At 45.6% G+C, this 16441-nt stretch overlaps 1 protein-coding gene across 7 annotated transcripts in view; it reads left to right on the top strand.

Annotated features, from left to right (window-relative positions):
• The window catches only part of NIN (ninein), a 321323-nt gene that overhangs the window by 197304 nt on the left and 107578 nt on the right, over positions 1-16441 (top strand). For all 7 annotated transcript variants that reach the window (XR_015299899.1, XR_015299898.1, XM_086937310.1 and 4 more), the window contains exons 14-16: positions 10037-10178; positions 10933-11054; positions 13033-13571. Coding sequence is in view for 5 of the 7 variants with exons in the window: in XM_086937310.1 (XP_086793436.1) it covers positions 10037-10178; positions 10933-11054; positions 13033-13571 (803 nt within the window). In the remaining 2 variants the exon portion in view is untranslated. The remainder of the gene's footprint in view (positions 1-10036; positions 10179-10932; positions 11055-13032; positions 13572-16441) is intronic.

Here is a 16441-nt window from a genome sequence, read left to right as displayed (position 1 = left end):
GATACCAGGACTCTAGATTTTGACTGACACAAAAGGAGTGGACAAAAGTCTGCTGAACCGAGAAGCACGCCAAACCTGCCGGCCTGTCTGCTGCACCTGACCCTTGTGGAGAACCTGACTCGTCTTGCTGCTGTGCAGACTCCAAAAAACCCGGAGGGCTGCCAGTGTTTCACAAATTGCCAAATAAATTCCCTTGGGGTAGAGACGCTATTCCCAGGCGTGCACCATAGACTCAAAACACGGGTCACCGTCCTGATGCCCACCAGGACTACCGATGCAGCAGCCGCATAAGAAGAGCTAGCAGTCTCCTACATGTCAGATTTGTCCTTCCAAGTGTGGGGTTGCCAGAGCCGACTGGAGCCTCACAACACCAATACCTGGGGAACTGGATCCTTTGCAGCACCAAGACTTGTGACCAGACACCAATGCAGAGGAGAACAAACCTGCAGGTCGAGGAACTTCAGGGACAGTGAGACCCACATATTGAGTGGTCCAGCTGTCTGGTTTGCCCCTCCGCAGAACAAACCGAGAAAAAGAGAGAGCCTCTGACCGCTGCCACCCAACACCTCAAAGGGCCTTTGCACCTGCACCCCACAGCCCAAATCTGAGGGATGTGATGGTGCCAACGGAGTCCTGAGACCCTTAAAGGCGAAGCCCACAGGTTTGCATAAACTGGACTTCCAATCACCACCTGCAGTCTGCAGGGAAGCAGGTCAACTGCTTCACAGGAGTTCTTGGTTCCTCGGTGAAGTGCTGGCAGGCCTCTCAGGCTTTGGAGACACAGCCCATGTTGTTTATTGGTGCAATTGTCAAAGTCAGCAGGCCGGCTAGCAGGGTAGGTACGCAATCAGTTGCTGGGTCTTCTGTTTTTGCTCTGTGTGACTCTTCACATCTGTCTTCTTCTTTTAGGTCGTCAGGATCTGATTTTCTGTTGCCCCCTTATTACAGAATATAGGGGTTTTAGGGGAGCATAGGGTAGTAGCAAATGGGCAACTGACCCTTTGGGATCACTATGACCCCTTCCTGTGGGAAGTGGACGGAACACTGTCCTAGAGTTCCTGAAGTTTGCCATCACAAAGATATCCAACTGAAAAGTTGTGTACACTTTAGGTTAAGCCACCTTAGGGGTGGTGCTAGCCTGGGGGTGGGCATGCCTACCAGGCTGGCTAATTTGTCCACCTGTCCTGGTACAAGGGGCTTAGCACAAAAGGGGTTGGCTTCCTCTACTGTGAGGGGATCCAGAATCGCATTTCAAAGGCGGTGGCTTCTTTGTAGCTCGCACGCCCTAGAAAGCCAATCAGCAGGTCATCCTGTCGGAGCGGGTGCGAACACACGCTTCCCGAGCAGACTTTGTATCTGACCTCCTGAGTGCTAAGGCTCTCTTCCTTGAGGGTCAGTAACTAGTCTCCGGCAGGAATCAGGTAGTCAACACACTAGTCGCTGGTAGGTTTTTCAGGGGGCGCCTCTAAGGTGCCCTCTGGGTGCATTTATTAATGTGGGTTTATTATTTGGATATGTTTGATACAAATATCCCTTTTTTTCAGTGAAGCCATCAAATAGCTGTGGAACTAGTTTTCACCAGTGTCCAGCACATGTTTTAAAATGGCTTCCCTGTTCATTTGCTCTGGTGGTAATAGAACTGACCAGGACGGGGGCATATCTGCTCATGCATTAATGTCCTCACATGTAATATAAGGCACCCTGGATTAGGGCTGCAAGTCTGTTTTAGGGGTGACTTATACATACTTAATGCAGTGTTAGGGAACATGAGACACAGATGTGTCTCATGTCATGTTTTCACTTTTGTCTACACCAAAACACGCAGCCTGCAGTGGCATTCTTGCATGTGATTGGTGAGAAGTCTCTTAGCTGACCCTTTTTAGTTTCTCAGGCCCCAGGTACCAGGAGTACCATTTATAGGGACTTACAAAGAGTGCTAAAGGTTTTGCACATTGAGGGAACAATAATACAGTTTTTGAAAAGACCTCTGGCACTGGATGCGGTTTGCAGGAACCCTGCACTTCAGTCAAAGTTGCCTGAAATCCCTGGCAAAAAAGTGAGGGGACTACTCACTTTTTTGCCTCTCTGTGGGTTCCCCTGGACTGTTCCCCCCCCCCTTCCAATACGATTCCACCCCCTCAACCCCATCCCTGCTTGCAATCTTTCTAACTGGACTATTCCCCTTTGAAGTGCAAAGGACACCCAGTGCTGTAACACCGCCGCCGCCCCCGGTTTCAGTCTGGGTCCTGCGTCGGAGCGGCACCGTCATTTTTGCCTGTTTATCGGGACACGGATGAAGGGGAGGACTGGGAGGGGTCTGAGGACCCTCTGGCACAACAGTGCCAGTTAAGTCAGGACTGGGGAGATGAGCTAGGGGAGGCCAGTGGTCTTGACACATCGCCTGACACTGGATTCATCTCTCCTCCCTCCGTGGCTACGGAGGAGGGTGCGACTTATGGTGTGGTGTTGCGCAGGGCAGCCAAGACCTTGGCTCTTGAGCTCCCTGCTGAGTGAGGACTAATAACCTCACCGAGGTGCTTCAACAGCCTGTAAGCTCTTCGGAGCTTCTGCTGCCGTTCAATAAGGCCCTCTCGGACGTTTTGATGGGCACTTGGTCCTAGCCCTTCACAGTCCCCCCTATGGATAGGAACGTGGCTCGACGTCGGCTCCGGGCGACCCCCGAGACCCTGGTGATCCAGGCCTCTACGTCCCAGACCGCATTCCCGAATGCCCCTCCAGATCGGGAATCCAAAACGTTTGACCAGTTTGGGAAGAGACTTTTCTCCTCACTTAGTATGGGGTTGCGGTCTATCCACACTGCATGCCTTTTGGGCCCTTACACCCACTCTTTGTGGGATTCATGAACATGCCCTTTGATGGCCGTCGTCTTTTGGGTGACAAAGCGCTTGAGCGTTTCAAGGACTCCAGGGCCAAGGCCAAGTCCTTGGGCCTGTCGGGCCAGCGCCAGCAGACTTCTGCTTTTCGCCCCTTTCGTGGCCAAGGAAGGGTTGCCCCCACTCGTTCGTCCAGCCACAGGCCGCAGAACCAACCTAAACGCGGTTGCGGACGTGGTAACCGCCGTGGCGGTGCAGGGGGACAGAGGCCCGGTCAGTCAACATCCACTCCCGCAGCATCTGCCTCAAAGCCTTCCTAGTCCGAGCTTTCAGGCCCATTCAACACCAGTGGGGGGGCAGGGTTCACATCACCTCCTCCACTGGAGTACCATCACTTCAGACAGCTGGGTGCTGCTAAACGTCCGAAGGAGCTACGCCCTCCCCTTCGAGGAAACCCCTCCAGCCATGCCACCGCAGTACCACCTGATGTCGGGGGATCACTTGCAACTTCTGCAGGAGGAAGTTATGGCCCTCTTGGCCAAGGGGGCCATCGAGCGCGTTCCTGGGCCAAAATGTAGGACGTGGTTGCTACTCTCACTGCTTTCTGGTTCCCAAGAAGGGCAAAGGGGGCCTGCGCCCTAACTTGGACCTCCGGGAGCGTCAACGGCTTCCTCTGCAAGGAGAAGTTAAAGATGCTGACTTTAGCCCAGGTCCTGGCTGCCCTAGACCCTGGAGACTAGATGGTGGCATGGACTTGCAGGACTCTTATTTCCACATCCCCGTCCTGCCAGCCACCAGCGCTACCTGCAGTTCACGGTAGGCCACGAGCACTTTGTTTACTGTGCTCCCCTTCGGCCTCACCAGTGCCCCTCGGGTGTTCATGAAAGTGATGGCCGCAGCTCATCTGCGCATATCAGGGGTTCCAGTCTTTCCCTATCTCGACGACTGGTTGTTGAAGGCGGGCTCGCCCCAGACAGTCGTCTTCCACCTACAGACTACGGCCGATCTCCTGCACTTGCTAGTGTTCTCCATCAATGTGCCGAAGTCACACATGTGCCCATCTCAGAAGCTCCTCTTCATCGGAGCGGTTCTGGACTTGGCGCAGTTTCGGGTTTATCCTCCCGAGCAGCGGGTCCGGGATATTCAGGCTCTGATTCCGATCTTTCAGCCTTTATCCTGAGTTTCGGTCAGGCTGATGCTGCGGCTCCTGGGGCTGATGGCCTCCTGCATCCCGCTGGTACATCACACCAGGTTGCGGATGCGGGCTCTGCAGTGGGACCTAAAGTTCCAGTGGGCACAGCATCAGGGCAACCTGTCGGACCATGTCCTGATCTCGGAGGGCACTGTAAGACCGTTGAAGTGGTGCCTCACGGACTGAAGTTGGATCAGTGGCTGATCCCTCTCCCTAACTCAACCAGAGAACACAGTGGTGACAGATGCGTCCCTCCGGGGATGGGGGGGCCACCTGGGAGAGGCGGAGATCAGAGGCCTCTGGTGAAGTCCCAGCTCCATATCAACCTTCTAGAGCTGCGGGCGATCCGACTTGCACTGAAGGCATTCCTTCTCTCTGTGCGGAGAGGTGTAGTGGAGATGTTCACAGACAACACAACTGCCATGTGGTACTGCAACAAACAGGGCGGGGTGGGGTTGTGGACCCTTTGTCAGGAGGCGCTGCGCCTCTGGACGTGGCTGGAACACCAGGGCGTCACCCTGGTGGTTCAACACCAGGCAGTTTCCCTGAACGTCAGGGCGGACTAACTCCGCTGCCGGTGCATGATGGATCACGAATGGCGTCTGAGCTTGGACGTGGCGCAGGGTCTCTTTCGGCAGTGGGGAGAGCCTTGGTTAGATCTATTCGCCACCGAAGAGAACGCGCAATGTCATCAGTTCTGCGCGTTGGAGTTTCCAAGGCGGCACTCGCTCGGCGCCGCTTTTTGTCGCGAGTAGAGCTGCGGTCTATTGTACGCCTTTCCTCCCATACCTTTTTTGCCCGGAGTGCTGAAGAAGATCCAACGCGACCGGGCCCAAGTCATCCTTGTGGCTTCAGACTGGGCACGAAGATACTGGTATCCCGAGCTACTCAGTATGTCAGTCGATACCCAGATTCCTGCCTCTTCAGGAGGACCTTCTGTCGCAGCAACAGGGGATGGTCCTCCACCCGAACCTGTCCAGTCTCCACCTACATGCGTGGAGATTAAGCGGCGACAGTTGAGGCCATTTGACTTGTCTCCTGAAGTCTGTGATGTGATTCTGGCAGCCAGGCGTCCCTCCACAAAAATGGTATACGCCTGCAGGTGGAACAAATTTGTGGCATGGTGCACAGCAAAGGGTGTGGATCCACTTTCTACCCCTCATTCAGAGGTTTTCCTCTTTCTTCTCTCTCTTGCCCCGCTGGGCTCTGCCCTGGGCACTATCAAAGGCTATCTCTCGGCCATTTCAGCCTTCTTAAGGCTTCCTGATCAGCCTTCTCTTTTCAAGTCCCTTGTTGTAAATAGATTCTTGAAAGGCATCACACACATGTTCCCCTTGTGATGCCTCAGTGGGACTTGAACTTAGTTCTTACTTATCTGATGTGCGCTCCCTTTGAGCCACTTCATAATTGTCCTCTTCGTCTTCTGACTCTTAAAACTGCTTTCCTGGTTTCCATCCCCTCTGCCAGAAGAGTGAGTGAGCTCCAGGCTCTGTCTTCTAAGCCAAAGTTGTTCTGAGGACTCGTGCTTTTTTCTTGCCCAAGGTGGTTACGGCCTTTCACATTTCGCATTACCTTGCCCACCTTTTTTCCGCCTCCGCATCCCTGGAAAGAGGAAGAGGGGCTCCACCGCTTGGACCCAAAACGTGCGCTTTCTTTTTATCTAGACCGCACACGCCAGTTCCAGGTTGACGACCAGCTCTTTGTTGGTTACGTGGGCGCTAAGAAGGGGCGGGCGGTGCACACGCGGACCATCTTTTGGTGGGTCGTTTTGTGCATCAAGGTCTGTTATTCCTTGGCTAAAAAGGAGCCTCCTGTGGGGCTGTGCGCACATTCCACTCTGGCCACGGCGGCGACTACTGCCCTGGGTCGGGGAGTCCCCTTGCAAGACATATGTCAGGCAGCTACGTGGGCTTCGCTGCACACGTTTGCCAAGCACTACTGCCTGGACAGTCTGGTCGAGAGAGATGGCTTTTTTGGCCGTTCCGTTCTCCAGGACTTCCTGGTGTGATCTTGGTTCGCAGGCCCACCCCTGGGGTTGGTATTGCTGGGGTATCTATTCTAAGGTAAGGAATCTAAAATGTTTCTTTCAGATGAACAAGTTACTTACCTTCGGTAATAATATATCTGTAAGAAACATTAGTTAGTTAGATCCCTTAATGCCCCACCCATCCTCCCCGTTCTGCGAACCGATATCTAGGGTTAAGGTATCACCCTTTGAGGGCCCTAATTTCATGGCACCAGTGTCTGCTTCTTGCATGGCTCTGCGTTCCTGGCGCGGAAAGCTATGTACAGGACTGACGTCAGCGTGCGAGGGCAGCGTCTAAGGACTCAGACGTCATCTCGGCGATCATGACGCCGATGAATAACGTGGCGCCGCAGACGACGCCTACTGACTCGCAGGGGTACTGCTGAGGAAAACTTTCCGGATCCGGTCGGACACCTGGGGATATTCTACGGTAAGGAATCTAACTACCTAATGTTTCTTACAGATATTTCGTTATCAAAGGTAAGTAACTTGTTCTTCCGTGGGTTTCCTATAGCTGAGATCTGCAAAGCAGCGACTTGGTCTACTCCCCATGCTTTTACTAAATATTGTGTGGGCGTATTAGCGCGCCAACAAGCTAGAGTTGGCCAGGCTGTCCGGCCCACTCTTTTCCAATCTTCTGCAACATTCTCATGCTAGCCACTGCATTAGTAGAGGCTTGCTGTACAGATTAGAATTTCAGTGTTTATAGATCGGTGAGCAGCCTTTACAACGCAGGCATTACCATGTGCTGCCATTACTACGCTGCTTTTGCAGCGCAAGTAGTTACGACTTGCGCTGGAGGGCGCTGTTGGATAGGGAATAGTTTAATTTTCTATTCCAACACCTTCCCTACTGTAACGTGGTCTGGAGTTGGAATAGAAAATTAAACTATTCCACTATCCAGCGCATGTTGTAACGACTTGCGTTGTGAAAACAGCGTTGTAATGGTACTCGTGGTAATAGCCTGTGTTGTAGTGTCATACAACCTTATAGAACGCATTATACCCAAAGATGTCAGTTGAGCAGAATACTACAAAGAAAAGAGACCAGAAATGCTACCATCACGGAAGGGAGAAAAGCCAGTTTTCATATGCTTGCGAAAGCATAATGAAGGGTTAAACTGTCAATGTGGGTGGGCAGCGTATTCCACAGTTTAGCAGCTGCAACTGCGAAAGATGGACCACCCCACCTGGCCTTCCGAAATCTAGGTACTATCTACTTTCTAAGAGAAGATGACCTCGGCTTGCTCAGCGATGTACCATTGAAACGCACGTCTGGGGCTTGATGGCGGAGAGCTGGATGAGCCAAACAATGGGCTTTAAAAGGTCACTTGCTTCCTGACTGGCAGCCAATGAAGGAAATGCATAACCTCCCTGACTGACATACTTTTGGATACATCCAAAACCTGTCACGCTGACACATTCTGAATGACTTGGAGTCTATTCAGTGCTGACTTGTCTCTGCACAGCATGTGTGTATATATATATATATATATATATATATATATATACAGCTACAAATGCCACAAAATGTTACTTAGCCTGTAAGCATCTGTTTGTGGTGCTGTAGATTCACATGCACTACCCTCCTCCCCGGAAGCCTGCCAGTGTTGCAGGTCATTTCTTTTCATCTTTAATCTCCATTCGCATGGTCATCTTTTCTGTATCTCTATGCTCCATCTACATCCTTGACATTAGTGCGGAAAAAGCGATTTTACAATGGAGCCAATGTCCATGCACATTACCAGTAATAGGTTGAGTCAGTATAACTCGTGACTCAAGACTTCTTTGAGTAAAACAACCTGGACACGACTGAGCCCAACACTAGATGGGAGGAGCATGCACAGCATATGAATCTACAGCACTGCATGCCCTAGGGTATGGAATATTTTCCTTTCTCGCATTTTGTTAATAGCACTCCACACCCAATAATGTAGAAACTGTAATTAAATGCCAGAAATTTGTTTCCTTGAGGAGGTCTGCAATGATGGTCGTACTTCACGAGGCTTGAGTAGTTTTTGAGTTCCAAATTTGAAAATGTTCTATATTGTATGGTCTGAATGAAAGATACGATGACATCTTGAAGTTAAATAACGGGAAATATATTTGTAGTATATACATATAGAATCCAATCTCTTGAAATAATCTGGTCTTCCCCAGTAATGGCAGCATGATTTTAGCTTTTAATGGATATTCCCTGTTTAGGGGTGCAACTCCGCGTGCCATGTCTCTGATCACCTTGTCGCTTCCATCAAATAAGTCCTGATGTACATTGTCACTTGTGCCTTTTTTGTCCAGCCTTCCGTATTTTGTATCCATCACTCGATTAAAGGTGTTTTATTTGTTTTCCCATTCACGCTGTTGTTCACTGGGGTAAGCATGGGGAAAACTAAGTGCAATTTGAATTATACACATTTTGAGGTGAATGTAGTTCCCTCAAGTTTGTTGTGGTTCGAATCGTAAGTGGTTTGACTTCTAAAGTTGACTTTCCAAGTTTACATGTTAGAAAAACAAAACTTTTTTTTCATATGTGCCGTCCTGTGAAGGCAGAGTTAGGAGCTGAATTGGCTCAAACAATAACTTTTTTTAAACCAGAAGCCTCTGGGAAGGTAGATGTGTGAGCTGACCAGCTCAAACCCCCTCAAACGTAATTATTCAAGTGGGGGCGCTTTATCTAACAACTATGTTTGCAGGATCTGACTAATTTGTAAATCTTCATTGAGAGATATTTTGGGTTTAAGGAGCAGATTGAAACAATGTTTCACCCAAGGGTTAACCATTGCCAGGTTTGAGAAACTTAGTTGTCTTTACTCAGGGCAGAATGCCCACTAAGATATACCTTCATGCAATGACTTCCTTGTTTTCCATTCATTTTCCCCAGTAGTTCAGTTATTGGAGCCCAAAATCCTCAATCCATGGGGAGTTCCTTAGCAAAGGATAAAGTGTGGCTCTTAAGCGAGGCCACATATAACACTGTTATGGCTCACTCACTCGGAGTGTCATGCCTGGCTGGTCATTCGAGGCTAATTTTATCAACTTGCTTCTAACTTTATTAGAAATAACCGGTCTGTCTGGGAGAGTAGCCAGTGTCCTATGTTTTCTGTCTGTCCTGCTGTTGATGGATAACTTGCCGCTTAGCAGGAATCAATCCTTTGTTATACCACAGTGCTCTTTAATTTGTGCAAATATTATGAGCCAATCCTCCATCTTCCGGTCCTTTGTAGACCTGCATCTATCTTCTCTCCAGCTAATCATGTCTGTAAATTAACCATCTTGTCTGCGATATTATGACAAGAATAAGACATTACATTAGAGACCATGTCAAGCTTCATTTTGCGCACATTAGTTTCCATGTGTATGTGTACACGCACATTTATATTATCTTTCCGGGTTGCTTAGGAGACTGCATTGTCAAGCTTTTAAAGAAAATTGAGGTAAATCATTACAAACCACTAAAACTTATGCAATTGCAAGTTATTAATACATAACCAAATCTGGTGGTTCATTAGATTAACACATTACCTCCAGGAATTTGCGTTCGACCTTGTGATCACAGGTTTAGTTAGTCTTGGGAGGTCCACTCAACTGGTCACCCTTCCGAGGGCAGTAAGATGAGTACTATTGAGTTGGGTAACAATAAACACCTGTTATTCAGTGGCAAACTGCCCGAAAGGGTGAGCATGTGTTTTATGAACACAAATGTTATGGATGAGACCAGAGTTACTGTTCTAAAGCAGCTTTTACTACCTCTCCCGACCACCTTCCCTCAGTCCGAAACAATGATCCCTTACTATGCATTTAGATAAGTAAACGTTACACAGGTACCTTGGCTGGCGAATTTCAAATCTTTTAGGGATTTAGTACGTTAATGTCTCAGCACCATTTCATTGTAGGGTCTATTGGTGTGAACTGTTCTATAGAAATTTCCTCTTGGTCTATTATTTATTTAATCTTTGACAAACATTGTACTTGTGTTATATTCCAGGAATTGCAGGACCGAATTGATGAACTCCAATCTGAGCTGGAATATTACCGTGTTCAAGGTATTCGGTCCTTTCGACCAGGTTTGAAAAGCTCCCTGTCCGAGGAGATCGACAGTAAAACTGGTGGGGTTGAGTCTGACCAAGGTAAGGGACCCAGTCTTTTTGTTTCTTAATCTGCTAATATTCTCGGCATGTACAACATGAAGATATGTGCTTGTATATACTTTGTATTGGTGTATATATATATATATATATATATATATATATATATATATATATATATATATATATATATATATATACCGCTTTCCATACCCCTTGCAAGGTCTGTATCACTTTTTTAATCGTTGAATTAGTACCGGCCTTCTCCTTATTACATATATTTTATGTGGCGCATATAGCCCTGATGAGATCATGAAGCACACTGATTTTTATCAACATTCTGGGTGCTCTTCTTGTGTGCGATTGGAAGTGTTGGGTATAGGTTTACCAAATGGGGGACGCAATGATGTTAAATGTTCACATATACAGTGGAGAGTTGTGGGGTATTACAGATGAGTGATAAACAATTATTTTGAAACTTCATTCCTTATAAGCATCCATTTTTGGGATAAAATGATTGCTGTTTGGTGCATCATTTGCTGTTGGAAACATGATGTACAATGACTACGAAGTAACTGAGGCATATCTACTGGGAAACATGAAATGCACATTGGCGTCTTTGCTCCCATGCCCCAGTTCAGCGTGAGCAGCAATGCCTGCCACTTTTTGATGAAGAGTTGGTCATAGAAACCTTCTCTGTTATAAAATATACCAAAGGATAAATACAGAGCGCATTAGGAGGCTACACTTTGCATTGTGGTTTGATACCTTTTTATTTAAGGTCTTTTATTTTTAGGGCTTGGCTCAGAGGATTGTCATCCACTGAACATGAGCATTGAAGCGGAGTTAGCCATTGAACAAATTAAAGATGATCACCACAAAGAAATTGATCAACTGAAGCTTGAGCTGGAAGACATGGTGAGGATTTGTATTCATTTGGCAAAATACAATTTGGCCTGATGGGCTTCATGGGCTTTTTGGGGACCACCAAATGCGTTCAAGGAGGTTTTGGGGTGGGCATTAGTTTATTAATCCTGATTTATTAATCTTGGAACAATTAACCTTGGTGTCCTATTTAAAAAAAAAAAAAAAATTTCTTAATACAGTTAAAGGAGAGAACTAATACCTTTACTTTGCCTCTTACCCCGTTTAGCCATAACTGTTTGTAATGCTGTGTTCCTACTTTGGCTTATTCATGTTTAACTTTATTTGCAGGTGTAGCATCCATGTCTCCCATTACTGATTATTTTTGTAACCTAATCCCTACATATAAATAGTTTTACCCTTTCGATTTTTTTTACCCCTAATACTTGACATTCGCCCATCCCGAATTTTTTAGGTCTTCGGTTGTGACATAAGTTAAATGGAAGGAGGGGTCTACTTTTATAGCTGCTTAGAAGGGATGCTGTCTTACTGAACAAGTACAGTGATGACGCAGTACACTTGTTTGGGAATTGAGCTTGAAAGATAAATGTGCAGCCACTTTCTACAAGTTCAAAGGATTTGTTTTTTACGTGTGTGCATGCTGTTAATTCCTCATGCAAGCTCCTGGTCTCTGTTGGTAATACGTATGTAGGCATAATGGCCAACATGTTCGTCCATCTTATCATATCTGTTCACTATGGTAATAAAGGGTTATGATCACTGATGCAGAAGCTTCATGAAGCAGGAATTCCAGTCATTTATTTTGACCTCTGTGACCATGGCCACAGTCAAGTGACTTTGGAGTATCTTTGTACAGTAATGTCCTTGTTTCATTAGTATATACTTTGAATATATATTTTACAAAGTATGAACTGCGCCCTTGAGTGCTTTACACACAAGCGAAATAAAGGGAAAGCATAACAGATGAAAAATGAAATCTATTTGTTGAATGTGCTAATTGAACAAATGTCAATGTTTTAAACTTTGTAGAGCGCTGCGCTATGTTTGCAATGTTCTTCTCTGCATGTAAATTAGTTGATTATAAATTCAATGCACATAAACCCTTTAGCACAATGATGCTTTGTATTTTTATGCTAGTGTGTAAATTATCCAAATCTATAGAAACTCCTAAGCGCTTTAGACTACAAATATCTTTACTCTGAGGCACACTGTACAAGTGTAGTCTATTTCATATAAAACAGAGCACATAATTTTCACAGCATTTGTGCATATTGATTGATTGGTGTATTTGTGTACTTCATTAAACAAATGTAATTTCATGTGTTGTTATAAGAGTCTGTTTGGATGGAATCTGTGATCTCGGCAGAATTATCTTGAAAACATCTAGTTTTCCCAGTCATTTCAAAAAAGGGAATGAATCTCCTTTTGTTTGCTTAATTAATGTCAGTAGACAGAGCCTACCAGAGTTCCCCATTCATAAATATTTGTAGGAGAGATGTCAGACATTCACTACTGCAGGATTATTTCTAGAGCATATTTCTGAATTTTAGAAGAATTGTAGGAGTCAAAATCTCACTGTTGAAGATTCTGAAACATAATTATTTCTGCACACATGTAGTGTAAGCCTGCTTGCATTAAGTGAACATAAATATGCAGTTGTAATTTTCTTTCTATTGGAAACAGGATTGGGACTAAACTATCGGGATCTATTTTCTTGTTTGGCACATGTTAGTGGAACATTGAGCGTTGAAAGGCCCTGTGAGAGACTAAGACTATTTATTGACGAGAGAAAGATGATTTTTTGTCAATTAAAAATAGAGAAAAGGCTGGTGAGTGAGGCTCCTTACTGGGAAAAGAGTGTGTGTCTGTGTCTGTGTCGGTCTGTGGTCTCCACAGAGTAGACCTTTTTGCTCAAGGATGAATGAAGTTCTAGAATACAGTTTACAGTCTTGATATCCTCTTCTTTTTGTTCTTTAATTTTTCTTGCGACGTCACCCTTTCCTTTGTTTAGATAAACCATTATCAGAAACAACTTGAGGAGACAAAGAGCGTCTGTGAAAAAGAGCAAGAAGATGCACAGCAGATGTTCAGAGAGGAGATCTGTAAGATGGAAGAGCAAATAAGTGCCCTTAATATGCAAATACAGTACCTTGAAGGCGAGATCATAAGGCTTGGTGAAGAGCAAAGGAGGATGGAAATCAGCTATCATGATGAAAAGAAGGCCTTGCAACTACTGTTTGAAGAAGAGAAGTCCCAGCTACAGGAGCGGCTCAGACATGAACAAGAGGAAGCTCTCGCTCTCCAGCAGGAGCATGCCAAAGAATGTTTCAACAAAGAAAGAGAGGACCTGGTTGAGAGTGGTATTCAGATACAGAAAGACTTGCAGGAAAAGATAAACATGTTGTTGAGAAAGTTTGAAGATGATAGCAAGGACCTGGAGGTTAACTTCCACGAACAGTTAGCCAGTTTGAAAGAGCAGCATGCGGCTGAGAAGAGCGAACTGCAGCGGGAGCTCGTGGAGAGGCATCAAACCGAACTCCAAGAGGAAAGGTAAGGATGAGCAGGAACTGCTAATGGAAGTACTGACTTTGCGCCGTCCGCAGAGGTCAAACTGAATGCAAATAAATATTAAATTTTTAATTTATGTTCAGGGTCCTTAGATACTGTAAATATGCTGAAGGTATGCCAGAGCAAGAAACGTTTGTTCACTGTACAAACATTTGTAAAAGGAACTGAGCAAGCAACCGTTTGGCCATAATCAAACCAAATCATGCGGTTATGCATCAGTGCCTTTTGTTGCTCATTTGGGGTGTTACAGAGCAGGACCAATGCTTGGTGCAATATCCACTTAAGGAGGATCTACATAGTACTCCGTTCATAGCAGGAGCATGGCTAGAGGACCAACTAAGTGTAGGGTGGAAGTAACGAGAATTACTTGCATATCCACTTCATCACCAAATTTGTATACTCAGTGATTGTTTTCTGGCAGAAAATAACAGTTCCCCCTTAACAGCAAAACTTCATCACTTTTTCAAACCCAGAATCCTAAAGTCAGAACACACAATATCATGTGTGGGTCTCAATTGGTGCAGTCAGAGCCTAGTTTTTGAACTCTTCTTTTTAAAGGTTATCCATTGTCCCATTTATTTTCCTTCCCGGTCTCAAGTATTTGGTGCTCCACGTCTCCTGCTGGGACTGTGTCCACTTCCTCTGGAGTGATTGTCTTGTTCTTCACATGAATCTTCCCTGGCATATGCACAAAGGTATTTTGAGCCCAAGTGAGTGGTTCTTCCTTTCATCAGAGTGCAGCAATTCAAGGTAGATATGTGATCTGGATTCCAATTCAATAGCTGTTCTGTTTTGGGGACGTCCCTGCTATCGCTACCCTCCATCTCCGGGGCCTTGCCCTTTAATGTACTTTACCATGCCATTGGGTCTGCCGTTGCACCCCAGGCACTACTAATGCCACATTTCTTCTCACTTCATCTGTCTCCAGAGGCTGACTTGTGCCACAGCCCACTGTTGCCCACAGGTTCAAACAGCCAGGTCTGGTTTACCAGTCTCCTTGTGGCTTCTTCATTACCCAGATTTCACCTTTCTCACAGTTTGAGCTCTGTCCAAGGTCTGCACGCTCAAAGAAAGAGGAGCAATACCTCATTCAGTCAAGAGGGAACCACAATTGTGACTCTTGCATCTTTCAAGGTTACTTTGTTGGTGAATTTCTTGTTTTTCCAGTCTTTCCTATTTATATGCTAAGAATTAATGTTCCCAAAACTATGCTGCCTGAGGCTCACACATCGTAGCAGGCGTTGACGTGGAGCTACAGTGCTTCTTCCTTCCTGAAACTGTCTCTTGAACTGATCATAGCTAGTAAATCTCATGCTTTGTGCATCCTCTTTCCGCTCACTACTCACCTCTGACACCTGCAGCTGCACTTCCTCCTTTAAATAGGGGTGCTATGTTTGATTGTGGTAGATATGGACATAGTAAAAAAAGTGTGTGTGTTTAATAGATGACACCTTTGGCAGATGTGATTTGGGGAGCCAGGAAACCAGGCTAGTTGAGGCAAGATTGGCGCGCTCTCTCTACAAAAGTGTTTTAGTAAATCCTTTTCATAACCGCCTCAGTTCAGCAATAATACTAATGAGTGTGAGGGCCTCCATGTGCTCCCTTGTCTCAGTTACTTTATCTACTTATACATGTAGGATGCTACCACTGCGACCACATGCGTAGGCACTCTGTCAATAAATTGTTCTCAGAGGGTCGGTCGGTCTTTTTGGCATTTTGTATATTGTGTTGCCCTATACAATAATTTTTATTTATTTATTTAAAGAGTTTTACATAGCGCTGGCTAGACCCGAAGGTATCAGAGCGCTTTACATGAGGATCAACAATGTAACTGAGAAAGTTCAACAATTACACAATACTTCCAAATAATTAGGCAATACAATTAGGAGAGGAGAAAAAGGAGAGAGAAAAGTAGTGGAGGGGGCAGGGGAGGTGAGAAAGGGAGGATAAGAGAAGAGACAATAAGGAGAGACGAAAAGAAGTCTGTCTAAAGACCGACTGGGTAGGTGACGACTAAGGAGGGAATCCACGGCCCATCTCCCCTATAGCTAAACCAAGTAACTCCATCGGGCATCAGACAAAATAGTTCAGTCTCAATACATAGAGAGAGGAGGGAAGGAGAGACATAAATAGAGGGAGGATACCGGAGGAGACGACAGGAGAGACGAAAGAAAGTGCAACAATGCGGTTCGACAATATACCAGAAAAAGATCAACAAGTAAACATTATATCAAACAATCCGCAATAAATTAGGGGAGGAGAGAAAGGAGAGAGAAAGTAGTGGGGGGTCGGGGAGGCGAGAAAGTGAGGGTAAGGGAAGAGACAACCACATTTTGTCTGATGCTCCTTGCTGATGAAAGGGTTTTTAGTTTGCATTGTAATGTTTGTTTATGGGTTTGCGTCTTTTAAATTCAGTGTTTTCTGAACTTCTAAATAACGAAACTGAAAGTTGGACGTTCTCTTTTAAATATTTTAGGATCGTGGAAACATTATATTCAATACTAAGCTGTTTATATGCAGTTCTTTGTGTTATATCATATAGAGTATAACACACACCAGCTCACACAGGTGGTAGTTGAAAGGATCAATTGTGTTGCACAGTTTCATTTGTCACAGTGAAGGGTTGAAACAAACTTTGCTAGGCAAATAATTTTTTTTCCAGAGCTGAATGCTAGTAACTGGTAGTCTGTATTGTCCCTGTGAAGGGAATACCTTTGCAAGACTTCATGATGTGTTGATGCTCTTTTACTATAACAATCATCCATTGCTAAAAAAAGATCAGAGTTAAAATATTGTATTATTACAGATGAATAATTAAGTGATTTATGGATCTCTAGAACGATCTGCTCTAC

This window comes from Lissotriton vulgaris, chromosome 9 (genome assembly GCF_964263255.1).
Source record: "Lissotriton vulgaris chromosome 9, aLisVul1.2, whole genome shotgun sequence".
NCBI lineage: Eukaryota > Metazoa > Chordata > Amphibia > Caudata > Salamandridae > Lissotriton > Lissotriton vulgaris.
Note: the sequence above shows the minus strand (reverse complement) of the source record. Positions and strands in the feature narration are given on the sequence as shown.